This window comes from Cheilinus undulatus, linkage group 11 (assembly GCF_018320785.1).
Source record: "Cheilinus undulatus linkage group 11, ASM1832078v1, whole genome shotgun sequence".
Classification (NCBI taxonomy): Eukaryota; Metazoa; Chordata; class Actinopteri; order Labriformes; family Labridae; genus Cheilinus; species Cheilinus undulatus.
Window position 1 is genome coordinate 5,293,472 of NC_054875.1, and position 12,901 is coordinate 5,306,372.

General features: G+C 39.3%; 1 protein-coding gene across 1 annotated transcript in view; it reads left to right on the top strand.

Annotated features, from left to right (window-relative positions):
• The window catches only part of LOC121517593 (copine-9-like), a 174,811-nt gene that overhangs the window by 151,038 nt on the left and 10,872 nt on the right, over positions 1-12,901 (top strand). Inside the window, exons 18-20 of the mRNA XM_041799485.1 lie at positions 3,725-3,827; positions 6,078-6,135; positions 12,316-12,389. Coding sequence (XP_041655419.1) covers positions 3,725-3,827; positions 6,078-6,135; positions 12,316-12,389 — 235 coding nt within the window. The remainder of the gene's footprint in view (positions 1-3,724; positions 3,828-6,077; positions 6,136-12,315; positions 12,390-12,901) is intronic.

Below are 12,901 nucleotides of genomic sequence, written 5' to 3' on the forward strand. Positions count from 1 at the left end.
GAGCTCCTGCAGGCAAAGGATAACGATAAGGACAAGGAAAAGCCCAAAACAAGTTCTCCCCCTAGAAGGCATGAAGCTGAGTCAAATCCTCAGCAAATGCAAGAGCTGCTGGCTATAGTTTCTGCCCAGAATGCTCATCTGCAGGCCGAGATGTCCAAGTCTCAATCCCTGCAGACAGAGGTGGAGGAAGTCAGGCAGAAACTGACAGCTGATGTCAACTCCCTCAGGCAGGAGATGTGGAACCAGCAGAAGAAGGCCACCAGGCAGCTGCAGGAACAGACCGACAGGAGCCATGAGCTGGAGTCTCAACTGCGAGCCGAGAGAGAGACCATCAAGGCCCTCAAAATGGAAGCCAAAGATGCCTGGAGCCACATTGCATCCCAGGGCGACCTTTTGAGGGCTGAGATGTCCAAGGCTGACACTTTCAGGAACGAGCTTCAGGAAGTGAAACGCCAGCTTTCAGAGGCTGCAGAAAAAAACCTGAGGGTGGAGCAGGAGATGGAGATCCTGCAAAAAGAGGCCTCCAGCAGAGACATTCTACACTGTGAGCAGCTGGAGAGCCTCAGAAATGAACTGGCAGAGAAGACGGCTCTGCAGAACGAGGTGGACGAGGATCGGCAGCAGACTGAGGAAAACATCTCTGCGTGGAGGAAAATCAAGAAGTTCTTCACTCCATCCTGCTGCCGCCAATATAAGCAGCAGAGGAGGCAGCAAGACCGTCAGAAAGCCGCCAGCGCCCTCCCACCTCTGAACCCACCAGGGCTGTAGCAGCTCGGGCAGTCCAGTGGGTCATGAGTCCTGAAAAACAGAAAGTAGCTGCTTTTTGTGTATCAGGATGACACGTGATCCACTGTCTGCATGGGGTTTAATAAAAAATAGTTAAATAAAAAAAAAAAAAAAAAAAAAAAAACTTTTGTAAAAAAATCCTTTGAATAAACATACTGTCTAAATGTAGCTAAACTGTTTAGCCTCTCTAGTTACCTTATATGTTGTATTTACCCCATGCACATTGTTTGGACATTTTGTTTCTAACAACTCTATAAATGTCAATAAACCCACAGGTAAAATGTCTGCTTATTCTAAAGTGGTCTATACTGGTTTGCCAAGTGTGGCTAATGTTAGCATTACTCCGCTAGCCTTTGGTACTCCTTACAGTTTAATGCCTAAGTGCCTCACATATTGCTATGGTTGACATGTCAGCTACTGATATGTAGGGATGGGGACCTTTCACATTTGACCCGGTACAGTTCCGATTCCAAGTACCTGTGAACCGATACCAGTACACAACATTACCCATTTTTGGTACTTTTGAGTGTGAAAAATATGCAAAAGAAGTTTTGAGGTTATATAAAATTTATTATATAACCTCAAAACTTCTGAATTTTCAATATCAAAACACTATCAAATATCAGTGTTTACAAAGAAGTGTTTTAAAAAATTACTCCAACATGGAAAACCTAAACTACCATAACTAACCAGTGGTTTTTCTTTATCTTGCACAAATGAAAACCCAGCCTCACTACCTCCTATTCCTCTATTTTCCCCTCTTGGGAAAATGTGCATTGGGGTCCATGGAGGGCAAATAAGTTTCAAACAAATGAACAATAGAGTATGGAGTCAAAATAACTCAATAAAAAAAGTAGAAAAGCACTCGGGGGGTGCAGACCTCCGCCATTAGCCCTATCTCCCAATGGTGAAGAATCCTTTAAAAAGTTCCTGGATCCAGACGGTGATCCTGATCAGTCCCAAATAATAAAAAAATCAGTTTGAAAATTTCATGAAAATCCGTCCATGGCTTTTTGAGTTATGTTGCTAACAAACAAACTAACAAACCCTGCTGATCACAGAACCTCTTTGGCAGCGGTAATAACAAAATTGGTTAGAAAAAAAACCCAAACAGCAGTTGAGAACCAGTGCTTTAGAGGGGCAGGTGCTCAAAGTTTAAAAGAGTTACTGACATCAAGCAGAGAAACTAGACACAGATCAATCAAATCCTGAGTCGCAGAGCAGAAAGCCATTAGCCAAAACATCTCCAACCTCGTGCATCTTCCTCCAAAGCCTTCAATCTATTAAATTTAATGAAACCACCCCTCTCTGACACAAAGTCTTCTGCAGCAGATTCTGGGCTGCAGGAGCAGCATTCCTAAAACTACTATTACCCACTTCCACACAGACTTTGGGCACAGATAGTCTTGTGACTGAGTCACACAGCCAAACTGTAACTCCCAGCACTTTTGGCATGAATAAGATCACACAAGTATGATGGAAGCAGGGCAAGTGTTTTCACCTATCAGTGGTCAATGAAGGTCATCCAATCAGTCATACAGAGTTTAATGATTAGTAAGAGTCTTTAGATTGGTAGTGAACCTCAGCGCCTCCATGGTGTTCAGATCCAAAGATTTAAGGCATTGAGAAGATGCATGCATAAACAATCATCACCATAATAAGTCAGAGGCATAAAAGTGGCGGCAGCAAGTCTTTTCTTAGCAGTAAATGCAGAATAAAACCTGAAATAAAAGCCCCAGCTTGCTCAGTGTAAGGCTTAAATGACAGACAGTGAATAATTATAGGCCAATTTCCAAATTGTGTATACTGGCTAAAGTGATTGAAAGATTAGTCAGTGATCCACTGAAGAAGTTTTTAGATTCAAATAATATCTTATTGTGATTTTTGTCTGGTTTCAGAAAAGAGCACAGCACTGTCACAGCTGCCCTCAAGGTTTTAGATGATTTTATCCAGGCTCTGGACAGTAATAAATACTTTGTGGCTCTTTTTATAGACTTGTCAAGGCATTTGACACTGTAGACCATAAATTGTCGTTAAGTGTACTCCAGCATATTGGCTTATCCAACCAAACAGCATCCTGGTTTGCAAACTATGTGGATGGTAGATCCCAGTGTGTCCAGATGGCTGGTGTTACCTCGACTTTTCTGGAGGTCTCCAAAGGGCCTCAAGGTTTGGTCTTAGGACCTTTTTTATCCTCTGTTTATGTTAATAACTTGTAATTACATGTCAAATGCCTCTTATTATTTTTATGCAGACGATACTGTCATTTATTGTTTCTCAACATTGATAATATAGGGGGCAGTCACCCCCCCCCCCCCCGCCTCCTGGGAGGCAAAACGCACTCTAAAGTGCCCTCTTGGGGGCTAAAACACACTAAACTGCCTCCTTTGCTGGTTAAAACATGATAAACTGCCCACTTGGGTGGCAAAAAGGCATGTTTAACTACCCTCCTCATTGGCAAGACACACTAAACTGCCCTCTTGGGTGAAAAAAACACTTAATTGCCCTCTTGGCTGGTTAAAACATGATCAACTGCCCTCTTGGGTGGTAAAAAGGCGTGCTTAAATGCCCTCCCAGTTGGCACAACACAATTTCTCTTGGGTAGAACAACATACTAAACTCCAGAGCTCCGAGAAATACTATGAACTTATTTTCGCATTCAGAAAGAAGAAATGAGGTCATGACAGTGTCCCAGTATGACAGCAGAAGCCCAGAACGGTTAAAGGTTTACAGGAGTAAGTTTCTGTCTGTAGAAATTTCATTGAGCTTTGTGCAGACGTCCTGAGCCCCAGCAGACTGTAATAATGAGGTGTGACTCCATCATCATTTCATGTCTGTCTTTGTAGTCTGTCACTGAGGTTCACAGGCAAAACGTTGCCTCTAACCCGGCTTTCTTTGTGCGTCTGTGTCCGTGTGCGTGGTTGTGAATGTGGTGCAGGTGTGCAGCAGAGATTACAGACGGCTCTCAGTACTTTGTCCTGCTGATGATCACAGATGGAGTGATATCTGACATGGTCCAGACCAAAGAGGCCGTGGTCAATGTGAGTAAACAAACGCACACACCGGCACACACTGATTGATAGCGCTGCTTTTCCCTCACTTTCTGCGTCTGCTGATGTTCATCTCAGCACCTTGTTTTCTTTGTGTGTGGGTGCTCAAAGCTCTATTATTTTCCTCTGATGTGTGGATGAAAACAGCTCGGTTTGTCTCAGCAATCACCGGCCTGTGATGAGTAATACATCAGAAGTAAAGTAGAAATGTCAGAAAGCTCCAAACTTCTTCAGGATCAATACGAGGAACAGAAAACATGTTTGGTGTCTTTGTGACTAATCCAGGTTTGTGAGGAGGTTAAATGATGTTTCAATAATCTGTCACATAATTGTTGGAGAAGTCTGATCTTATTAGATCAGGTCTGACTGATTCCTCCTATAGCACGAAGCTTTCAACAGTCATTTCTCTCCTAATGATCGATCATCAGTTAGCTCTGAATCCATTCTTAAACTGTTATACAGGGCAGGAGTCAGTCTGGAATTACACTATATTGCCAAAAGTATTCACTCACCCATCCAAATCATTGAAATCAGGTGTTCCAATCACCTCCATGGCCACAGGTGTATAAACTCAAGCACCTAGACATGTAGACTGTTTCTACAAACATTTGTGAAAGAATGGCTCGCTCTCGGGAGCTCAGTGGTGCTGTGATAGGATGCCACCTGTGCAACAAGTCCAGACGTGAAATTTCCTCGCTCCTAAATATTCCACAGTCAACTGTCAGTGGTATTATAACAAAGTGGAAGCGATTGGGAACGACAGCAACTCAGCCACCAAGGGGTAGGCCACGTAAAATGACGGATGCTGAGGCGCATAGTGCACAGAGGTCACCAACTTTCTGCAGACTCAATCGCTACACACCTCCAAACTTCATGTGGCCTTCAGATTAGCTCAAGAACAGTGCGTAGAGAGCTTCATGGAATGGGTTTCCATGGCCGAGCAGCTGCATCCAAGCCATACATCACCAAGTGCAATGCAAAGCGTTGGATGCAGTGGTGTAAAGCACGCCACAACTGGACTCCAGAGCAGTGGAGACGCGTTCTCTGGAGTGACTAATCTGGGTTTGGCGGTTGCCAGGAGAACGGTACTTGTCTGACTGCATTGTGCCAAGTGTAAAGTTTGGTGGAGGGGGGATTATGGTGTGGGCTTGTTTTTCAGGAGCTGGGCTTGGCCCCTTAGTTCCAGTGAAAGGAACTCTGAATGCTTCAGCATACCAAGAGATTTTGGACAAATCCATGCTCCCAACTTTGTGGGAACAGTTTGGGGATGGCCCCTTCCTGTTCCTACATGACTGTGCACCAGTGCACAAAGCAAGGTCCATAAAGACATGGATGAGAGTTTGGTGTGGATCAACTTGACTGGCCTGCACAGAGTCCTGACCTCAACCCCATAGAACACCTTTGGGATGAATTAGAGTGGAGACTGAGAGCCAGGCCTTCTCGTCCAACGTCATTGCCAAAAGTGAGCGAATACTTTTGGCAATATAGTGTATGATTTGTTGCTCCGATGGTCAGCTACAAGAACATACAGAACCTTAACCAAATATTCCTCTGAGTTTTATTTTGTCCCAAACACATAACACCACTCAAAACTGCTCTTCTTTCCAGGCTGTATAGAGGATCCCATGGTTTTAATGAGATTGTTTTGGATTCTAAGATGATTTCCCATTAATCTCGATGAAGAAGCCAAGTCACAGGAAGATATAAAGACACAGACGGATGCTTTTATTTGTTCAATCTGGAAACATAAATCTGATCAGATCATTTACAACGATTAGCACAGGCATCTGTTAGGAGAAATAAATATGAAAAGCCTGCAGTCAGAACTAAACAGCAGAGACAGATGACCATTAACGATCACAGCCAGGGCAATTTAGATTCAGCATTTAGCACACACTGTGAGATTAATAAGAAAGACTCGGAGAGATCCTGCATCAGGATTGCACCAGCAAGCCGCCACCGTTGTACCCAGAGGTGACAGCGCTAAAGACTTCTCCACACTGACACTCATGCACTAAATGTGTCAAGTAAAAAAGCAGTCGTAGGTGTTTAAAACCCTCTGAGTGGTACTAGTATTTCTTTTCTCCAGTGGAGCAGCTTTTCTTTTTTATTGTAAGGCCCTTGACCCTGAAGCCCTGAGCTGTTGGAGCAGAATATTAAATCTGGCTCACCATCTTCTCTTTTGGATATAATCATAACAAAACAAATGAATTACAGTTTTTCTGTTTGTTTCCCATACAGGCGGCATCACTTCCTCTGTCCATCATCATCGTAGGTGTTGGACCAGCTGAGTTTGATGGTAAGTTTTAACTTCAGTTATAAAGTATTTGGCCACACCTGTGAGTTGTGGTTTTGGGACCAGTGTCAAGACCAAGACCATTCTTGAGTACTACAACACAAGGCTTGGAGATGTATAACTATTTTTTTGCGGACAACAATCTGGCCAAATTTCTCAATAAAATAATAATTTTCTAAAATATTACACATGAAAAAATCTCAGTTTTTTTAAACGTTATAGTTTTTCAAACAGCTGTAAGTCAGGGTCGCAGACTTCCTAGTCCTCTGGCTGATGTACACACTTTTCTCTTCTTTAACACTCAGATTTTTCTGTTTGGTAGCAAGGACAAATGAAGGAGGCGCGATCAAACAACACAAAGTCAATGAAGAAAACGAGTCCTTTACAGATCCAGTGTGGGCGTTACTTCATTGTGCTTTGTATTTCTTGGAAGCAACACACACTGACTGACTGTGGAAACTTTTAAAATCTAATTCAACAACCTTCACAAAGACACCGAGACAAAACCGAGAGATCTTCAGTATCAAAGGAAGCGTTCGACTTTAGTCCTGACTTTCACCTGACTGGATGGAAAAAGAGCCACGATAGCAGCTGTGTCATGTTGGTTCTTTTTAACGGTACTGTTTTTAGTTTGGGAGAGGTCCTGATGTAGTGTAAGTGAAGTTAGCAGGCCATATATCATGGTCAGTATCACCTTATTTACAAGCTTTGTGTCGAGTCACAAGAAATTTTTATAAAAATCTAATATGTCAGAATTCTGAACAGTCCTTGTCTGTTTTTTAAGCATGTTTTCATAGCCGTCAGTCACATGAGGCACACTGGTGATAAATCTGAGCTCCCTATATCTGTAGGGTCAGTGTATTTATTATGATTAAAACCAGACTCAAAAATCAGGAGGTAAAATCTTTATTCAGTTTGTGACAAAAATTGAAAAAAAAAAATAGAAATATGAACTGTTTTCTCTTTTTTTGTTTTGTTGACAAAAAAAATGAAAAAACAAAACAAAACAGAAAAACAGGCCATTTTCTCTTTTTTTTAAATACATTTTTTGTTCTCAAAAATGGAAAAACTTTTTTTTTTTTTTTTTTTGAAAAAAGGGGTCCAATTTTCAGTTTTTTCAGTTCCATTATTCTTTTTTTCTTGTTTTAATGAAATAATGGGAATCATGTGACCCATTGGGAAAGGTGAACATTTCAAAATAAAAGCCCTCCTGTCAATATTTCAGCCTATATAGCCATCCACTGCTGTTTACAATTTAATAATAAGCCTATTGGCTCCATACAGTGTGTCAAAAATAATGTCAACAGTAAACATCCTGATGATTTAATGGACTACATTAATATTGGGAAGAAAATAAATATATATGAATAATTCAGCCTGGACTGCTTGAGGCATGTTTTAGAGATGGTCGATACCAATGTGTTACCAATACTTTCTGATGTAATTTTATCGATACTGATACTTTGAAGAAAGAGTGAAATATTGGACTCGCAGTCTTTCAAAAGGTAAACATTTCAGGCAACTAAAAAGGCGTAAGCAGTGTCATTCACAAACTCCTATAAAATTAAAATGTTTGTATAAGCAGGTAAAAATAAAATAATAAAATATAATCGTATCAACACTCCCACCACCAGTATTTATCCATGTACACAGCAGGAATCGTATTTTCAATTTATGACTGTATTGTTGGGTGGAAAGGTTTAATTACTAGTGAGTCTACACAAAAATAAAATTAATAAATAGATAAATGAATAAGAAAAGCAAAAAACAAACAAAAATGTTATTGGCAAATGTTGGCTTAGATGGCTGAAATTTTGATATGAGGGCTTTTATTTCGAAATGTTTACCTTTCACAATGGGTCACATGATTTCCTTTTCCTCAAGTATTTCATTCTAAGAAGAAAACAAAACAATTGAATGGAAAAACAAAAAATTCTAGCCTTTAAAAAAAACAAACAAAAAAACACATTTTTAAGTTTTTTCCATTTTTGAGAACAAAATTTAAAAAAACCCTGAGAAATGGTTCGTTTTTCTGTTTTTCCATTTTTTTGTCAACAGACAAACAACAAAAAACAAATTAGAAAAGGGTTCGTATTTCTGGTTTTTTTTCCCCATTTCTGTCAAAAAAGTAAAAAAGGAATAACAAGTAACAGAAAATTTGACTCTTTTTTTTCATTTTTGTGACCAAAATGAAAAGGAAGTAAAAATGGCTGTTTTTTCCATTTAATTACATTTTTTATCAAAAACAAAAAAAGAAAAAATGAGTAATTTTCTTGGTTTTTCCTATTTCTGTCAAAAATGGAAAAACAGAATAACAATTTTGTCTCTCGATTTGTGAGTCTGGTTTCAACCAGGAAATGGATCAGCCATATTTACACTGACCCTGTAGGTTTGGGGACAAATTAAAGTGCCCTTATTTGGAGGTTCAGTAATACAGACTTGAGTTAGAGCCTCATTCTGGTGTTGGATGGCCCGTCGTTTTCAGCTTCATGAGAGTTCCAGCAGGTGGATTGGTCGTGAAAGCGCTGGAGCATGCTGGAGGTCAGAAGGGTGAACTGGCCTGGTATCATCTCAGCGGGGTGTTGTGTTTGGGAGTGTGCCTCTACCTAATTGCGTCTGCTTTCATTGTCCTGTAGGGTCTAGTAAAACTGTCTCTCTCAGTATGTTGCTGTCGGTTCTGCAGTTTGGCCTTCAATATTTCATCATTATATTTCTGCTCTGTGTTCGTCTGTCGATGGTTTGACCTCACGTGGTGCTGGGTCAGCTTTCCTTGTCAGTCTCCCACATCCTGGCTGTTTGGTGTTTGTGCCAGAGTGACTACAGATGTACGCTGTTGTTCAGGATGACTCATCAGAAAGGCTTGTATATGTACTTAGATGGTGTTTCCTGAAGCTTCAGTTTCAAGGTTTCATATGAGTCATGAGTTTAGAGTCAACCAAAACATGGCCAGAGAATGCTTTCCAAAACCAAAACTAAGGACATATCATGCAAATTAAAGAAAATATTAGGTCTGAATTATGTGTTATATCCCTTTACTCTAGAAGTCAAAGATCTTGGTTGCACAGTTAAGATCCGGCACTCTTCCTCTGGCCTTTGAGGTCGCTCCATTCAAAATTATTCCCAGAAAAAATCTGACTTTGTGAGCTGTGTGATTTAGGTGAAGTGGAACATCAGGCCTATTTTATTTGGTTCTGTACAAAATAAAATGAACTTAGAGAGTTACTGCTTCGTGAAATGGCTTGTCAAAACCCTGAAATACTGCCGTGGCCTGAGGAGCAAAAGCTGGAATGGCTGTTTAAGTTTTGTGTGTTGAAACTCACTGTTTTGTGTCAGAAGCCAAGTTTGTCTCCTCTTCTGCTCTATGGCAATGAAAGACCCTCGGTGCACGCTGATGCTGGTTAGGGTGAACTCTTGGCGTCATGTAAGCCCATGTGGACCAGGCATATGACCGTATGTACGGCACAATAATGAAATTAAAACTTCAAACTTGTTATTTTTTATGATAGTCTGGCATTGTTCCTCTATATTCTGCTGGAGCATCTCTGTGTTCCTCTTTTGGTGGCAGAAAGACAATCTGGAGAGAAATGAGAGTTTAATCTGGACATTTGTGTCTATTAGGCTGAATTTTTCACTTTTATTTTTCAGTCATTTTGTCTGTCGCTGCATATAGAATGACTTTTTTGTTGAAATTTTTTTTTTCATGGTACATTTTGAAATTCCAATTTCAGTGCTTTTAACGGACCAGTAATGTACAAATTTGCATTGTACACATTTTGTTGACTGTTAGCTGTTCAGGACAAAAAAAGTTGTCCGTTGTGAAAAACTTTTTAAAATTTTTGAAAAAAACTTTTGAAAAAATTTTTTTTTAATTCTTTTCATCCTCTTCAGTCCTGATCAGAATTTTGAAATATTTGGGGAATTTTAACGCTTTAAATCCCAGTTTGAATACAAGAAGTCACTGTTGTGTTATAAAAAAAAAAAAAAAAAAAAAAAATTACACCATTTATTCCCTATTCTATATTACTTTGATTGGCAACAGAGTTTAGTTTCTGAATTGTTTCAGGTTTTAAACTTACTACCCCACTAACCCATTAGTGGACAAAGATGTCCACTGTCAATACTGGAATAAAAAATACCTCAGAATAATATTTTCCTGCTTTTTTGGCTTAATCATTTCGATCAACATTAGTCCTGATCAGAACTACCAAATCTATACTTTTTTCAGGATTTTAACCATTTAAATGCCACTTGGAATATACGGTGCAGCTGTTTTATGTTAAATTATTAACAAGAAAAATTTTTATTCTCTATACCAGGGGTCAGCAAGTACCTCTGCACAAGGGCCAGATTTAGTCTCAACAGAAACTCTGGGGGCCAGACTTTCAAACACACAAAAATTAAATAAATATTTTGGTCTGATTGAAATATTATTGCAGTAGTATTTGTATTTTCCTTTAAACTACAGTACATTTTTAGTCATTACCAGTGAGATTGATCCCTATTACCTATAATGCAGCAGGACACACAAGACTGTCAACAGAATCGGCCGGAGCCCTGAAAATCCAAGAGTTGACATTTAGCACCAATATTAACCTTTTTTGATACCCTTTTGCCTCTTTAACACATTGTTTGAAAGATTTTAACCCATTTAAACCACTTTTACTGCATGTTTTATCCCCATTGTTCCACTCTTTTATCAGTTTTTGCCACTTGTCTTCTATATTTGCCACTGTTTAACCCCTTTTCATTACTTTCTTGCACTATTTTTTGTCATGTGTAACCAATTATTGATACCTTTTGCCCCTTTTGTCCTCTTTTACCATTTTTTGCCACATTTTAACCTCTTTTCACCACTTTATCTGGTCATTTTGCAGCACTTCTGCCAACCTTAACCCTTTTAAAAATACTTACTAATAATGACAGTAAATCTCTGAAAAAAAAAAACAGATCAAATGGTTAGTCCCTCTAAAACTATTTCAGTGTTAATTGTTTGTGGGATGGATTTAACAGCTGCAGACATTTAAAGCCAAAGGATACTCTTAAAATCTTCTTTTCCTCCTTTTCTGAATTTAATGATCTTTTGGGGGCCGGATAGGAAGGTTTGGAGGGCCTGATGTGGCCCCCGGGCCGCCAGTTAATGATCAGTGCCCTATACCATGTAATATATAAGGAACAATTTTGCAAGATCGAAGTCTTGGACGTGTCAGATATTTGGGAAAAAATGATGCATGACTGCTTAATAAACAAACAAACCAATAAACAAATAAATAAATAAATAAATAAATAATGTATAAGAATTAGTTTTTCCTTTCTTTCATTCAAACTGGCATTTAAATGATTAAAATCCTAAAAAAATAATTGAATACTAATACTTCAAAATTGGACTGCAGTTGACTAAAGAAAAATATAAAAAAAATGGAACAATTTTATTCTGTAATATTTCACAGGAGTTTTTTGAAAGGGCACATTTTTGTCCACGAATGGCGAAGCAGTACATTTTAAATCTGATACAAAACAAAAACTAATAATGCAACAAAGGCGTGACTATTTTTGCGAAGTATAAGATAAACAGCTGCCTTACATCTGTGTTTCAGAAAATATCTTTTTTTTTTTTTGTTTGTTTGTTTGTTTTCATTTAAAAAAAAACAGCAGTGGCTTCTTGTTTCAAACAGGCTTGAAGTTGATGAAGATATTCAATCCTTAAATTTGGGGAGCAAAATGTAATTTATTTCTTAAAAAATGTTTTTTTCACAGTGGACATTTTTATCCTGAATGACTAAAAAAAACCCAGATGAAGCACTGTTAGGGTGTGAATGTAGAGCTGAGAACAACAACTGACAAATTCTTCTCTAACAGAAAATGAAGTCAGCTTCTACAAGTGACAGTTAATAACAGATACTTCACAGCAGTCTAACTGTAACTCCTGAACACAAACGTCAGGGGCCTTTCTCTCTGCTACAAGGATGTCAGTGGTGCAGCAGCATCGGGGCCAGCATCTGAACTAGACCATTTGAAAAGTTTGGGGCGAGAAAGAGCTGCTGTTTGCCTCCGTTTTAATCCCAGAGCAGTGCTTCATATTTGATGATATGAAAATCCTGTCAGTCATCCTGTTGCATGTTAATATGCTTCACCAGTGCTCCCAGTAGTGACTCCTTCACACTCTGTCTCTTTTCGTGTTTGCAGCGATGGAGGAGCTGGATGGAGACGAGGTGCGGGTGTCCTCCAGAGGACGTTTTGCAGAGAGGGACATCGTTCAGGTACTCATCATAAGTTTATTTAATTTGCAGGTTCAACTTGAGCGTGTTTCTGTCGACAGCAGCACATGGGAGTTATTCCCAGTGGAGGGCGACAAGCATTCATAAGACTCAGACATGCAGTGAATCTCTCTTTAAGCATTTTAATACCAAGAGTTTGTTGATACTTCAGATACCTGTGTATTAGAAATCAGCAAGGTCAGAGGAAGAATTTTTAATCAAGTTTTCATGTGCAAAGTTATATTGTCTGGTTGGAGTTTCAGTCCAAATCTTTTGAATGCAATGTCTCAGAAATGCCTGCAGAAAACATCTACAAATCAACCACAAATGACCTGATTTTGAATTAAATCTTCAAGGGTTAAGGTCGCTGTGCAAGCACTTTCTTTGTCCCCGATGATTTTTAAACTAAATATCTCGCAAGTGCAAGAAATGAAAATCTTCAAATTCAACCCTAATTCTGCACTCACACTCAAGAAACTTTCCATATCGATCCATCATGTGACTAGGATCTCTCT